This window comes from Pinus tabuliformis, chromosome 5_2 (assembly GCF_031772625.1).
Source record: "Pinus tabuliformis cultivar Carrire ecotype Pingquan chromosome 5_2, CPIR1, whole genome shotgun sequence".
Lineage (NCBI taxonomy): Eukaryota > Viridiplantae > Streptophyta > Pinopsida > Pinales > Pinaceae > Pinus > Pinus tabuliformis.
Genome location: NC_142306.1, coordinates 899,633,571 through 899,650,015, shown reverse-complemented (window position 1 = coordinate 899,650,015; position 16,445 = coordinate 899,633,571). Strand labels below are relative to the sequence as shown.

At 35.6% G+C, this 16,445-nt stretch overlaps 1 protein-coding gene across 2 annotated transcripts; it reads right to left on the bottom strand.

Annotated features, from left to right (window-relative positions):
* Nucleotides 1-226: 226 nt before the first annotated feature.
* LOC149162215 (GDSL esterase/lipase At2g04570-like) lies at nt 227-5,212 on the bottom strand. 2 transcript variants are annotated; one of them, XM_089435652.1, is made up of 5 exons: nt 4,852-5,211; nt 4,624-4,754; nt 4,289-4,522; nt 848-1,106; nt 227-707 (listed from the first exon to the last, which is right to left on the bottom strand). In XM_089435652.1, exons 1-5 carry the CDS (start codon nt 5,135-5,137, stop codon nt 511-513), a joined length of 1,107 nt encoding a protein of 368 aa, XP_089291778.1. In that variant the 5' UTR covers nt 5,138-5,211; the 3' UTR covers nt 227-510. The 2 variants fall into 2 exon arrangements, with proteins under 2 accessions (XP_089291778.1, XP_089291779.1); XM_089435653.1 differs by having other exon boundaries at nt 623-736; nt 4,852-5,212.
* Nucleotides 5,213-16,445: the final 11,233 nt, after the last annotated feature.

The following is a 16,445-nucleotide window of genomic DNA, read 5'->3' as shown; positions in this document are numbered from 1 at the left end:
TTAAGTGGGTTTTTTCTGTCTAATTTCTCTAAAATTGAGTAAGAATATATTAAAATCACAAGTTTGATGGATAACCCCTGCACAATTTAAATGCCACAGAAATTTTTCACCAAACTGAATCTATATATACAATTTAAATAACATAAATCAAAATTTCACCTCAAATATTTCTGCTAAATACACCAAAAAAAATCCAAAAAATAACTAAACCCAAAGTAAAGGGATCTGAACAGTAAGCGTTGAAAGCTAAATTAAATAATAAATCTATAAAAATAAGATCAGAAATAATATCAATAAAGAGAATTAAATGTACTGACGATGCATAACTATACACAGCATTCGATAATACCTAGCAGCCTAGATGTTGTAGATAATAGACTTCCAATAAACACAGCATTAATATTAAATTAATAGATATTCATGGAAATGTGAGCCACATTAAATAGATGGATCTGCACGAAATCTCGAAGTTGATATCTTCATAACCAAATCACCGACTAAATAAAATTTTCATGACAGTAGTTGTGAGATATAGTTGTCGAGCACCATTTTGGCAGTGAGGTGATACGTTTTCTCTGTAGAGTGGACGGCATCCCAGAAGACATATTTGGAGGCGTCTGGACAAATAAATGAAATATTGGAATTGCATGTGATTCCAACCTCTGTGTATCCTGTCCCACAGCAACCCCTGTTGGATGTCTCAAACCCTACAACAAACCCATTACAGCAACTGAAACTAATGACAGACACACTAGAACAAATCAAAAAATTATCACAAAACCATTACAGCAATTGAAACAAATGTCAAAATTACCACCAATCGAAGAATGGTTTTTACAGCGCGTACCATATTTGGCAGGATTTCTGACCATATCTATGAAGGCATCGTAAATGTCGATATAGACCACTTTAATATCTGGCACCCGAGCTTTGAGACTCGCGACGGCTGCTTTCAGTTTGATGTTGTAGACCAGCGTCGCTTCGTTCAATTCATCCATACAACCTTCAAGTTTGGCGTTCCCATAAAGCATTTTCTGCTCAGGCAGGCATCCGGGGGGTGCCATACCATAAATACCAAATTTGCGGGCACCTAAATTGTATAGATCCTGAAACATTGTGGGATTACACTTTAGAAGTAAGATAATGCATCAGTCTAATGGTCACGGTAAATTGAAATATTTAAATCAGGTAAGAAAATAAATATATAGTTTGTTTGTGTAGTTTAATTGAAATATATAGTTTGTTTGTGTAGTTTAATTGGTAATGGTTGTGAGATCTAAATTTTATGTTATCTCACTGGAAATTAGAAGTTGGAAGTGATGAAGATTTATTAAATTTATAAAAAGAACAAATACATAAACTAATATCATCAGTTTTTTAATAATTTATTTTTTACTAATAGACTAACTAATAAATCGTTTTTCGAACACAGTACAGGAACGAGTACCTCATTTTTTGAAATAGGGTGAGTGGGGTTATATATATATATATATATATATATATTTTAAAATTTAATTATGGATTTTTTCTTTTGAAATTTCAATATGAGTGTTTAATATTTTATTTTTCTTATTGTAAATTAGAATAATGGATATATACTATATATCCCGGGCTCCATTATCATACTACATTCAAAATTTGCTTTAAAACATTTTCACCGCATGAAATAGAAAATTCCAAAAAAAAAAAGTAAAACTAAAGAATGAACAAGTCTAAAAAAAAAGTGACACTGAACAATGAACAAGTCTCAAGATAACTTATTTGACTTCTTAATCCATGTCATCACTCATCAACATCCCACGTCATCATGATCAACATCACTAAACTCATCAATCAACAGGTTCTCTAATACACTCTCTAGAAATGCCCGCTCATCTGAAAGCTCATGCTCATCCATCATTCATGACTGACTAGGACCATAAATCTTTTTACCATTGACAAAGAGTGAACCCAATTTTTTTAAATTTCATAGTATCGGAGCCTCCACACAGTTGGAATTTGACTGGCAAATTGCCCATCATGGGTGATTTACTCGTCAAATATAGTTTAAAAAATGACAAAACCGTCAAAATTTTGCCTTAGAACTATAAAAATAAGTTAGAAATGGTGAAAAATGTCAACTTTGACAGTCAAATGTTTTTTGAAATTCCAACCGTGACCCTCCATATCCATCTGGTTCGTGTTTTTTGAAATTCCAACCGTGACCCTCCATATCCATATCCATCTGGTTCGTTTAAGAAGAACCCAAACTCGTTTCCGGTGCTTAAGTGCGCAAATGAGGTATGGATACCCAAACCCAACGCTTGGACTTACATACCCTTGCTTCATGGATATAAAATATATTTTATCTAATTTTTATTAAAATATTTTAAATATCTAATATATAATATTAAATTTAATATATTTTAAAGTTATTTAATAAAAACATAATTATAATTTGTTAAATTTTATAGAATATTTTGAATATATAAATAAATATAATGTTTTGGTGGGATCAAAATTTGGTTTCAGTGAACTTTAACTACCACCACCATCATTAAAAAGAAATTATAATTTAAAAAAAACCATAGCAAGAAAAAATATCATACACATCCAATTTAAAATTTTCTTAATCTCTCCCTACAAACCATTATACTTCATTAAATATTAAAACTATATTAAATATCTTACCCATCCAATTTAACATAATTATAAATCTCACTCATATACAAATCATGATATTAAAACTAACTTAAACTTCGCTTCCAAAAAACTTAATAAATAGAACAACGGCAACTTTTCTCAACTATGTATAATGATAACTTTATCCACAGGCTTAAACCAAAAACTGAGAAGTTTCACGAACCTATATATTAACAATGTTTTGTAAGAAAGAAAATACAACCTTGGCCAGAATGAAAATTCAAAATGTCAACAATATTTGAAATTGGAAGAAACGAGAGATTACAAAATTACCTGATATCAATGAGAATAATTGTTCAAACTGTTTTAAACGAAGCTATGCATATAGTTAAATGTGTAATTTTGCTATTTCAAAAAAATAGTAATTGATTTGGGTAATTTAATTTGAAAATAGTTGTATTATCTTTATATAAAAATAAAAAAGAGATATGATAAAGATATAGTCCTATTAAACTTAAAAAAATTAGATAATAGATTTTTCAAAAAAATCAAAATTTATTTAATTTAAAATGGTTAACCATATGCATATTTAACTTTAAAACTAACCTATTTCATAAGAACATGGCAATAACAAAGTAAGGGACGTTGTTTAATTTTAAAACTAGCTTAAGATGGTAATAAAGAACCAACTGGCTTTGTTTAAGTATGTTGTAGTCTAACAAGACTGTTATTTTGCCCTGCAAGTCATGAAAATTCTGGTTATATTTTGAGAAAATCCCGTAAGGATTTTTGTAAATCCAAGTTATAGTTGTTAAACTTAAAGGTGCTGTGGACTTTTTTGATGCTGCTAAATCTATTTCCACAATCAAAAACATGATGCAAACACTATCTTTACAAAAAAAATTGAAAATTTTTTAACCAACCAATTTTAGGGGTCCTGACAATTCCTCCAACTCCCTTTAAATATTTAAAATTAAATTAAAAAAAAAATAAAAAAAATAAAAAAAAATATATATATATATATATATATATATTTAAATTGATTTTTTAGTACATAATTTTATGCATAAAAAACTTTTCAATCACTCCCATTATAAAAAAAGTCAAAAAAACTCAAACATGTCATTTGAAAAATCCTACCAAATTCCAGAAATATGAACCAAAATTTAACCCCAAACAACTTCCATGACAGATCGACTACGACCCAAAGTAAATTGCGTAGGAAATGGGCAAAACAAGTACGTTACTTTTTAATAAATGTTAGGTTGACCAATATTTACTGTTGTAAGGCATCTGGGCAAAAGCCTTCGCAATAATCAATACGAGTTCATTAAATATAGATTATATACCTATGTAAACGCTAGATGTCTTCAATCAAAAGTAAACTATAAATTTTTGCATTGCAGTAAAAAGGTTGCACAGAAGTAATCTCTCGCACCTAGCTTCTCTATACAGAGCATAATGAGATAGATAGGAAATCAGCCAAGTAGAAACAGTAAACAAATATACGTTTTGAATAATCTTTCACAGAAAATCAGCCAGGTACAAACCGCAAGCAAATACTACATTGTGAATAATATCATCATCTTTTTCCACCTGAAAACAAGATCAATATGTAAACGATGTATTACATCAATAACCTTTTGGCATGTGAATGATGTGTTACCTGGATGAAGTTTTGGGAGAGTTGCAGCAGAAAATCCTGATATTGGGTGATGCTGAACTGCTTTCTCCTTATGGGCAGCAAAAAGTAGTTTTTTATGAAATCGTTGGTTCCTGCACAGGAGAGAAATATGGCTTTTCTGATTATAGTGGATGCCTTTTCCTTTCCCACCCGCTCTCCCATGATCGCACTGTAATCTCTAAAGAATTCCAACTGTTTCCATATCGGTATCACAGACTGCAGCAACGTTCAACAATGCTTCTCAGCTTCAGTTATATACTTCAAAGTTCCTTAATCTTGAAATGTTACGAAAACATGAATATCCAAAAAGAACTTACAGCGACCTCGGCCGTGAGGTTATCGTATCCAGTTCCTCCAGAAGCAAAGCTGACACCCGTTATGAGATCTTGGGTAGTGAGATGGGGATCTAAATATGGCGGCAGGGTCTCCTTAAGCCCCAGTCCTGCAGCTGCAAACCAGATTAATGATCTAAAGTTAGGTACCAGGTAGATTATGTTATATTATAGAGCAAAATAGTAGGGAGCAACTGTTTTTATTGGATATACCAATGAAATCTGTTGACAGTTTGCCATTAGAAAAGCGGCCTGTGGGCTTGTGATTGATTAAGTCTCGGCCATATGGAGGAAAGTCAGCTTTCGCTATTGTTGAAATGTAGTTATTGTTGCCCGCATCCACAATCGAATCTCCAAAAACAAACAGAGCAGACACTTCGCCTGCAATATTCTTTTCTACTCCACTGGCCCCGTTCATCCCCACCAAAACACATAGTAGAGGTAAGGTGAAAATACACTGAACAGATAACATGGCGGAAAAACCAGGAGACTGCGACATCGACAAGGCTTTGCCTGCACGAAAGAGACTCGATGAGTGACAATAGAGAGCTGGGTCTGCGAGCTCATTAATTTGTGCCTACCAAATCAATGTGATTCGTCTCCATAACTGCGAAACGCACGTACCACCTACTCTAGTACCAGCGTTGATGAATGAATGACCACCGGTCCATGACTGTGCGAGTTGGACTCGACTCGTTCTTCTAGAAGGCATGATTGAGAGATACAGATTTTAAAAAAATACACAAATTTGTCCAATCATTTGAGTTCTGCACATAATAGGAAGGGGGAGCGGTATATGCACAGAAAATGACTCTACAAAACCCCATAGGAATACCGTGAAGGAAAATTTCTTTACCATATAGGGATGGCCAATGTTTTGATGGGATGATTTCATAAATTTTTTTCAATCTTTATGTAATTTCTTTATTGCACATACAGGGAGTTGATAGGTATCAATATGGGTTGTTTAAAAAAAAATTAGTATAATTATATTAATAAAATTGTTTTAAAATCAGTATGTTTTAAAATGGTTTTAAAAGAGCATATTTTAAATTTAAGGAAATAAATGTTATTGTTGTGCACATTATTAGTGGGGTAATTTTAGGAGGCCTAATTTTTTTAATAACAATGATGAGTCAATATGCATTAGTCTTGTTTTTTTCATAACAATAATGAGTCAATCTGCATTCGCCCATAGTAGTCACTAATGATTGTTCCCGCTACTTGTTTGACAACTAAATTATGATAATTACCTAATTTATAAAAAAAAAAATGTAAATATGTATTTTTTAAAAATATTTATATAATTTCTTTATTGCACTTAATCCCAGTTGATATGTATTGGTATATATTGTTTTTAAAATAAAAATAAATTAGTATAATCATATTAATTGAAAAAAAATGTAAATATGTATTTTTTTTCAATGTTTATGTAACTTTTTTTCTAATTGTGCCCATGTGTGTATATTAACTATAGTTATTTATGTGGTTGTGTTACTTGATGACCTATGTGAGTGGGGAGGATTAGTAAACAATGATTAGATATAGTTGACTATGGCTAAGTATGTTCAAGTTATTGTTGACCGCTTATTGCAGTCAACATATAGTTGAGTGTGGATCATTTCACAAATATGGTTAACCATGGTTGTCCATTGTTCACTATGGTTGGGCATGTTCACTATGCTTGACAATTTGGACCATGGTGAACATGGTTTGATTAATTTGACCATGGTTGACCACAAATTTCTTTTATAGATTATGTGTGTCCATGTTAACTATAGATGACCATGGTTGACCACAAATTTCTTTTATAGATTATGTGTGTGCATGTTAACTATAGATGACCATGGTTGACTATGTTTCAACATTTTAACTTTGTTTTAGTTATTTCTAAGATGTATTTAAGCAAAGCCCTTTCAAAAATAAAGGTTAACATTTTTTTTAGAAAAACCTTGTCCATTGTTTTATGGACTTCATCTTTGAAAAACTAAAAGCCATCAATAACTTTGGATCATCAATTGCTAAAAAAAATTGTATCATATTGTAATTCATTCATTCATTTTATGTACTTTTGAAAAAAAATCACAATTGTTTACACTTTTAACCTATTTAAATTATCCGTTAATCTATCGCTTACATTGTTGTTAGTTAATAGATCTACACATGGTATTTTTTAATAATCAATTTAGTAAATAATATTGTATGAATAGTATAGCAAATTGTCTTTCATTTTATTGTTTATATGGAAGATTTGTTTTATATAAGTGCTTTCAGAATATTATTTAGATTTGATAAACTATTTTTCTTTTTAAATAATCACTATTCGTAATTCATACTTTGATAAAACCACATTTTTGAAACAGAATAATATTAAAGTAGATTAGTTACTTTGATATATACCATTAGTATAAGATTTCCTTTAAAGTTTTGAAAAAAAATTCGTAAGTCTCAAGTAACTATGTTTGCATTTGGTTGAAGGTAAGTAATGGATAGCAAAACATTAACTGTGTTTGCATTTGGTTGAACGTAAGTAATGGATAGAAAAACATTGGATACCCCATACAAAAGCTTACATAACTATCGTTGTGTTTAATTGAGGGTATCGCGTATTTTTATTACGAAAATAGTAAGGATCATGGCAAATCTGAGTAAAATTGCCCCAGTTCCACTAATATTGATATTATGGGATGAAGGCGCATTCAAACTTACTAAGGACACACCGAGTCAATATATTCACTGCATCATCAAAAGGAAATATGTTTTAAGTGGCAAAATATGTGTACGATACAGATTAGAAACGAATTTTAAAAATTAAATTATGAGCATCCTCCCTTTGAGTGCAACTCTATATGGGATTTTGCGAAAAGTTAATTACGCCGCGTTTCCCTTTGAGAGGAATTGCCCCAGCCGCCTTGCTGTTCTATTGTCGACCGTGGATCTGTGATGTTAGACGATTGAACGAATTTTGATCGTTGATCGAAAACTGAAATAAGAAAACGGGAGAAAAGGGCAGGTAAAGCGGTTCGGTATGACTCTGAGTCGCTTCATTGTGCGCGAGTTCGCATAGCACTTGCTCTTAAACGTATCGATGAACAGTTCGCAGACCGCTACTTATTCATTCCATTCTCTGTGGTGTTCAAACCACTTGAGGGCAAGAGGATAACAGAACATATTGCGAGTTTCAGCTTCTTCCAGTTTAAGAAAAAATGAACAGCACTCACACAGGTGTGATTGGGCTGCTCATCTTTGCAGGCCTCTGAACAACTCGATATCAAACGTAAGTATTTATTGGTTTGAAGAGAGGCTGCAAAACTTTGCTGAGGTGCATGCAGCAGGATTCTGTGGAAGATTTCCTTGATTGCTTCCAATAGAGCTCTCTGGAGTGCTACCGATACCAGGTTTGGCTTTTACAAAAACTGAGTCATTCTTGAAAATGAGGTAACATTCTCTGCATTTTTAAAAAGAAGAAAAATTGAACACGTATCTGTAATGGCAGAACGTGGAAATGTTTTTTTCATGATATTAAGGGAATGATGTGATTCAGCTGATATATTTCCTTACCTGCCTATGCTATCAGTGGTGGTGCTGTGAAGATACTTACGAGTTTTCTTATGCACAACACTCATGCGTGCAATGCTCTAATAGTGATTTCTTGGTAAGGTTCCCAACAGATTTATTTGTACCCCGAATAAATTTATACTTAAAAATTGCTCATCTTACATTCATAATATGCCCTCCTGCCAATTGGAAATTAGTCTTGAATCCCTACAAATTACACAATTTATGCCATACTGAAACATTTTTTTATACCCACTTTGATGATTTAAAGCATCTGTTTGAGGTATTGCATATATGTATTATGTACTCCCTTTTGAGAGTTTATGTGGACCATGGATTTAACTCTGTTTCTTCAGATTAAATGTCCAAATCATGCATGTGGTTCTGGGAAGTCATGAAGTTGTTGTCCATGGTCGTCAGTGTAATAATTCTATAGTATTTGGCAACAATGTTGAACATCCTGTAGCTGCTCTTAATGTACAAGGCTAGAACAACACTTGATTCCATCATTCTAAACACATTCCGTTTTTCAGATCTATTGTCTTTTCTTCTCCCCATAGAAATTAACGTTGTAAAGATACAGGCTGTGGAGGATGAGTGGATGGCTATAACAAGTTTGAATCTTTTCCTTGAATGTGTAGTAATCCTGTGTATGGTATGCATTGTGAGAATGTGATGAGATGGAAAATGTTTCCAAATCAAAAGACAATGCAGCTTGGATGTGAAGCACAGATTCTTAAGGACAAGGCGTATTTATTGGTTTGAAGAGAGGTTGCAAAACTTTGCTGAGGTGCATGCAGCAGGATTCTGTGGAAGATTTCCTTGATTGCTTCCAATAGAGCTCTCTGGAGTGCTACCGATACCAGGTTTGGCATTTACAAAAACTGAGTCATTCTTGAAAATGAGGTAACATTCTCTGCATTTTTAAAAAGAAACGAGCATTTGGATTCTTGAATTCGATGTCTGGCAGGCCTTTTATGGGCGACAATAAATTGAGAACTGCTTCATACCTCTGCTTGCGTATTATAATGCCTTGTGACTATATTTTTAAATGGGTATATCTTTGTGAAACAATGTGATTCTCAATCCTGCCCCTGATGTGCATATCTGTTAGTACTTCCGAATCTTGATATGTCACCTCTGTCAGTGGGTTTGATATCTTGATAACTTAGAGTTGCTTTGTTTGATTTGGTAACTCATGTCAGTTTTGTTGTAGATCGATCTCCTTCCAATTGCATTTCCCTCTAGTCAGCCAGAGATAATAGCTCTCATTCCCTGTTGCCTTTTAGGGGTCGGGCAGTCTGAGTCCACATGTGTTATATGATCATTACAATGGACAAAACCCTCCTTGGAACACCAATGTTAGAAGAAATTTACCTCATACTGGAGTTTCGAGTATTATGTTGTTCCTGCTTACAGTGGATGCTCTGTGGTGTTCAAACCACTTGAGGGCAAGAGGATAACAGAACATATTGCGAGTTTCAGCTTCTTCCAGTTTAAGAAAAAATGAACAGCACTCACACAGGTGTGATTGGGCTGCTCATCTTTGCAGGCCTCTGAACATCAAGATTTTGCTGCTATTTTGTTGAACACATATCTAGCTTGTCCTTTGGCAGCAATTCTACATGCCCCATTGAAAGAAGCTTCTGCTTGATTTTCTTTTCTGGTAGCTGTGGAGGTATCACACAAGGATTTTCTATTCTGGTAGCTGGATACAAGGATGTTTTACATAATATTCTAGTAGTTGGCCTTAAGGTCTATTTTTTGAACACATATCTAGCTTGTCCTTTGGCAGCAATTCTACATGCGCCATTGAAAGAAGCTTCTGCTTGATTTTGTTTTCTGGTATCTGGGAGGTACCACACAACGATTTTCTATTCTGGTAGCTGGATACAAGGATGCTTTACATAATATTCTAGTAGTTGTCCATAAGGTCCATTTTCATGATATGTGGGATGGCGTAAGTACCAATGCTTCTAGGAGGCATAACTTCTTGCCTAGAGCTTAGAATGTAGCATGAAATAGTCAACGGAAAGCTCTTGGATAGGAGCATCCAATCGTGTCATTAAAATTTAGCGAATTAGTAAAGATGCCTTGGTGGTAGATGCTTGGGGTATTAATAGGCAAAATTAGGAAAATAGGCCAAATTTCAGAAGGCCATAACTTTCAGGTCACATCTAATAATTGGGCATATGAATAGTCAGCAGAAATCTCATGAATTGCAAAATCTAGTGGTCCATCCACAATTTGAAATTGATCAACATAACTTGTCAGGAAATCAAAAGAAAGCTTATGTTGGCCAACAAGAGTAAAAATGTCCATGGTTTCATAAAATGCAGAGTTTTTGATGTCTAATTTAGCATAATGACTACCAGAAATTGTTAAAAGCACAATACAAAATTGAAGTGCAGATACAATAAAGAAAGATATTATAAGGGCACTCAAGTAGGGTTTTATCGAAGGTCCACTCTCAAGTTCTCAAATGCCATTGATGGAACTGGTCAAGTTAGATGTGGACTTGATTCCATATTCAATGGCACAAGGGTAAGGTGATTTAAGTTAGTGTATTGATTAAAAGGATAGAATGCATCTAAACAATCATTGTCAATGGTTAGTATAAATTGGGTTTCAATAGAAAAAACAGAGACAAACCCAAGTATCACAGCCACTTCATGAGCAATGAAAGGATGACAGTTATGAGGACCCTTATGAGCTCTTGGTTTCTAGGTTTGATACTCTTAAAGAGAATGCGCAGCAAAGGTGTGGAAGATGATTGCAGAAAGCAAGGACTTGTGAGTATCCTTACCTTTACAGGTGGTTACTATGTGTAACCAACCAACCATGTCAGAGACAAGAAGCAAGGAGCAAATTGGCAAGGGGATTAAATTTCATCAATATGCATGGCCAATGATCTTAAATCCAAAGGAGGTAAAATTAACAATGATGGTTGCAAGTATGATTACAATAAAGGAAGGGTTGCATTCTTCATGTAGGAGTGCATCATCTCTATGGGCAAGTAGGTGAGAGCTGAAGGGAGTTGCAAGTCAGGGGCTAACAGGTTGTGCTTAAAGAATTTAAAACAAGAGATTCACTTGTGTATTAGAGTGCATGGTGAGAGTAGGGGCAAGTACACGAAATTTAGTGGGTGGAATGATGAATGTCCATTCACTCAAAAAGGTGCTACTAGTGACATGAATCAGGGCATTATGTGCATAATGCTTCCAAGAGGATACAAACAAAGTTCAAATAGAATTATTACATAAATAGATGTGGACTCCAGGACTAATTAAAGTCTAAGACAATTCGAGATGGTGGAAAGAGGAACCATAATAGGGATACCAAGTTAGAGTAGGTTGCCGCACTCAAAGAAGGATGACAAAAATAAATGGGAATTCTTGATGCATGTAAAGAATATTGAGAACATTCCAAGGGTGTTGAGTGCAGTCTCAATATAGAATGGGATGTCAAATTAAGGGGGACACAAGCAGGGTACTCATTTCTGAAAGGGTAATTATGAGGGTACATGAGGAAGAAAGTATTACGATGCTTTGTACTGGTTGTAACCGGATGGAATCTGAAAGCAAACCATCTAAAATGGGAAGGGAATCAATTGAGATGCTCTAAAATGTTGGAAGTACCAATTGAGGGTACAAGAAAAGAAGATATACATGCTAAGTTTGTAAAAGGAACGTCAAAAAGAGTCAAACTCTCTAAAATAGTCTCTATGAAGCCAAGAAAAGAAGATATACCTGATAAATCACAAAATGTTGGAATATTGACTAAAGAAATTAAGCTTGAGGCCCGATTGGTCAAGGAAGTGGATATCAAAGAATTGACATAACATAGTATATGTTGGGCATGTATGGTGGCCAAGAGTGATTTGATTAACAAATGCTTAAAAGGAGAACAATTGTGCAAAAATAAGAATAAAGACAAGGTTATCTACAAGTACATAAAGGTGTACAAGTACATAAAGGTGTAAGGTGGCAATACAAGTAAGACATATTGGTTGGCGTTCGATGCATATGATAGTAGAAGGATTAAAGGTATAGTACAAAGGCTGTAAAGATCCAAGGGGATTACTGGACAGCCATATGTAGCACAGGAGATGGAATAAGAATGCATACTAAAAATGCATATTTGGTCCATATAGATATGCACTAGAGCATATGAAATTGTTGAACATGCCTACAACATGTTGTAGATTAAGAATAGTCTATTGTCATGGATTAAATAAAATTTCATTTATGATAGCAAGTTGCTAACAATTAATTGTGCATTTAGAAATTCACAAATTGCCTGGGGAGCTCCCAAGTCACCATGACATCATGGTTGCTGAAGGAGCACATAGTTACATTTGAGCATTTTTCTTTACTGACTCAGACTCAAAATCAGACATATTAGAGCACGGTTCTTACAGTTCCTCTACTAATTACAGCAACCATCGCTTTGGCAGTGGACTGCCTGCCCCTCCTCCTGCTTATCAGTCTTCTTTTATACATTAGGTGGGTACGGTGCTTATCTTACCGTGGTCAAGCAAGTTGTGAAATGTATATGATTTATAACATATCATCCATGAACAAAAGATTTATCGGGCTAGAAACTGGTTTTGGGTTTTGGTGTGCAAGTCCCTGGCTAATGTCATAGTCTCAATAGTCATTGTTAGACATGTCAGCATTCACACTGGCTTTGACACCTTCAAACCTTACTATACTTCAATTCGTTCTATTATTATAATAAAGTATTATTGTTTGTACTATTCAATTTTTTCTGGTAAAAATAGTACTGGAGTACATTCCATACATTGCAATTTCATACTGACCTCCCATCGTGGCAACTGTCCTTTCAACCTAAATATGGAGGAGATTAAGCCCTTTCCTTTGAATAGTGAGAGTATCTAGCTTATCAATGTTCTTTGGCCTTGTTATGGCATAAAAAATATAAAATCTATTTTGGTTCATGGACCATCTTCAGCTTTTGATTGTGACCTATGTCATGTTATAGGGTATGTTTCCAAAATGGCATGTCCCTTTGTTGAAATTTCATTCCATATTAGTATTCTTCTGTCTTATCTTTAGCTTTAATCTTGTGACATCTAATTTATTGCTTTTTGACAGTCATGGTTACTCTTCAGTTTTCTTTGAACCCAAGAAAGAACAGAGTAAAGTTTCTTATTCCTTTGAATAGTGATAGTAACTTTCTTGGAACTTTCTCAATAGTCACTGTAAGGGAGGGGGAATATAATTGCTTTTCACGCAAGTTCCTGGGTTGATGTGATAGCCTCCTTGCACAAAATTCCTTTGTGCAGTCCCATCATTGCTTTGAGTGGTCTCAAACATTTCCAAAAACCATTTTATACAATTGGTTTATAAAGGCTTTTCCTTTACAAAAATCTAGCAAACCTTCTTAGGCCTTTCGTCCCTCCACCATATTCTGATATGAGGTTCAAGTCTCTTTTAGGGCTTGACCCTTTTCGGACTGCAAGTTGGCCTTTTCAATTTTTTTTTAATCCCATCCACCTGGCTAAGCATTAAACTTCCTTTGTGTAGTGCCATCATTGCTCTGAGTGGTCTCAAACGTTTCCAAAAACCATTTTATGCAAACACTGTTTTATGACCCGGATGCGGGTGTTTTCAAAGAGCATTAATGGGCTCACTTAGAAACGTCGGCGCAAGGACCAGCCAGGTGATGAATTGGGCCCGGATCCAGACTCACTGCAGTCGAAATCTGACCAGCATGCAGATGGAAATAAATGGCCCATTAGGCCGAGATATGGATACAGTAGATATCAGAATGGCGCCTCCTGTTCCCATTGTTCGTCCCCCGATTCGTAGCTATTGTCCGCTGCAGGCAAAGCTCGCAGGTAGCAAAACAACTACATGGAAACGTTGTTGGCACCTTAGTTGCATCGATTTTGGAAATGGCCACCATTTCTCCCACTCCATGCTTTGCCCTGTAAATCCTGCTCAGAGACCCTGTTTCTATAATCAATCCCCCTCCCCAACTGAATATCCCGTTGATCTGCTCTCAGTCCTCACCAGGATGGTAAGGCATCGAATGAGGAGTCGATATGGAGGTTCTCGGGGAGGCAGAGCGAGACCTCATACTGCGCAGAGCTCGGCTCCCCCTTCCCCTCCTCAGGACCAGGAAGATGACCCTCAACCCAGACCTCAGCTCAGACACTATTCCTACACGCGCAGTAGGCGGGGGCGTGGGATGGAGTCAAGGGATCCGCTCAGAGATTTTGGGCTCCATTATGTTATTTCCCAGCAGAGTCCTGGCTCTGCCTCTCACACTACCCATTTCAGGCTCCATAGCCGTCTAAATAAACCTACTATCACTGCCAAGGTGATCGTTGTCTTCACTGAAGAAGAAATGCTGGACAGTGATCAAGTGACAAGCTCTAAGGAGCATTCTCAGGGGATGAGAGCCCAGGATAAGAGAGGAGTCAGGAGGAAAATTCAAAGGATGATAGCCAGGGAATCAGGCATAGCAGAATGCAATGAGCATGTAGACGACTTTCAACGGGCGGGTGGCTGCTCTGCAGTCGTGGCTTTAACGGTGGGGTGTGCTGGCCGATCAAGAGGCACCCAGCAGATGGCGGGGCCTACAGGCGATGCTGAGAAGAGCGATGTGGAGGAAAAGGAAGACGATTGGGAACAGTATGTGTGTCCCGTGGTCGAGGAAACTCCAAAGGAGTAGCAAAACAAGTGATTCCCTCTGGCAAATGCAGCCACCCATGAACCAAATCGGCCTCAGGCAGATCACGGTTTGGTCCAGTCGCTTGATATTTTTGCGTATGTTTAGCAGTTCAGTAGTTTTGTTGGTTTGCTGTCATGTCCAGTGTTGCTGAGTTGCACCTTTTTTCTGTGTCACAAGGTCATATTATGGTGTCTGTTGATGTCAGTTCAGGGTTATATGGTAATCGTTTTGCAATTTCATGCTGGTTTCCCCAATCTGGGGCAGTATCAACTGTTTCGATGAAAGCTAGAAATAGAGTTTGAGGCGGGGCCTCGGTGTAATTATATTTTTTCCTTTTTTAATTGAATTAGTCTTACTTAGAAAAAAAAATTGTTTTATGCATCCTATTTACTTTTCCAGCTATTGTATGATTGTTGCTATGGTCCGAAATTAATTTCTACATTAATTAAATTCAATAATTGATTTGTTTGATTGAGATCATAAGGGAAAGAATCACTTAGGGCTAGAATTTTCTACAATTGGAACAATGCACAATGGGTTCATTATTGAATAATTAGAAGCTAAAATGCGAGAAATTTCACAATGGATTCATGATTGAAACCATTAACTTAAAACAAACATGTTATTTTTTAATCACCTTGTCAATTTCGAATAGTCGCAACTATGGAGCAATTTTAAGGTAACCTTTCATGAGGTGAATGCTCAATTTGAAAGAAGTTTCAACTTAGAATAGGGTTGGTTATGCCGATATTAGTCAACAGTGTCAATTTTATAAATTGAGAAAGAGCCAAAGCGGACATGCTATTGCCAAATATCCTTGCTCATGTAGAAAGGGAGTGGCATTACATGTGACAACTCCTTAGTTACCTCAAATATCATTTCTCAACTTTTACCTACATTGCATTTTTAATTAGTAGCATGTCGGATAACCTTTGAAGGAAAAAATCAATTATAATTGAATTGTGGAATGGTAATATTCAAACCTTCAAGTGAGCAGTTGCTTTCTTTTTGTCGATGAAGACACCTGTGGGTTCAACCACATACTCATTTGTTGACACAAATATAAGTTCCAGGCCTGTACAACATACTAAGTACCAGGCGGGTAAGCTGTTCAGAGCTTTTAGATGTTCCAGAATGGTGCCAAAGGTGAAGTTATTTGGCTTAAAAACACTCTCCTCATTTTACCAAAAACATTTAGGACCTCATGGCATTACCCAACTCAGGCCTTGACAATGGTGCCAAAGCTGAAGTTGTTTGGCTTAGAAACACTCTCCTCATTTGACCAAAAACATTTAGGGCCTCATGGCATTACCCATTCTGTGCATATCATCAAATTACGGAACTTGAAACAATTGCACAACATCTCTCCACCATTATGTACAACATCGTTTTCTCTGGAAACAACAATACTCATGCAAAACCCAAATTCCACAATACGAATTTTCCCAATACAAAACCCACAACATAGCTCTGGTGTTGCTACTGCCCAATGCCCTAAAAAATGTATACATTATTTGGCATTAACTGCATTTTGCAATTTAGTATTT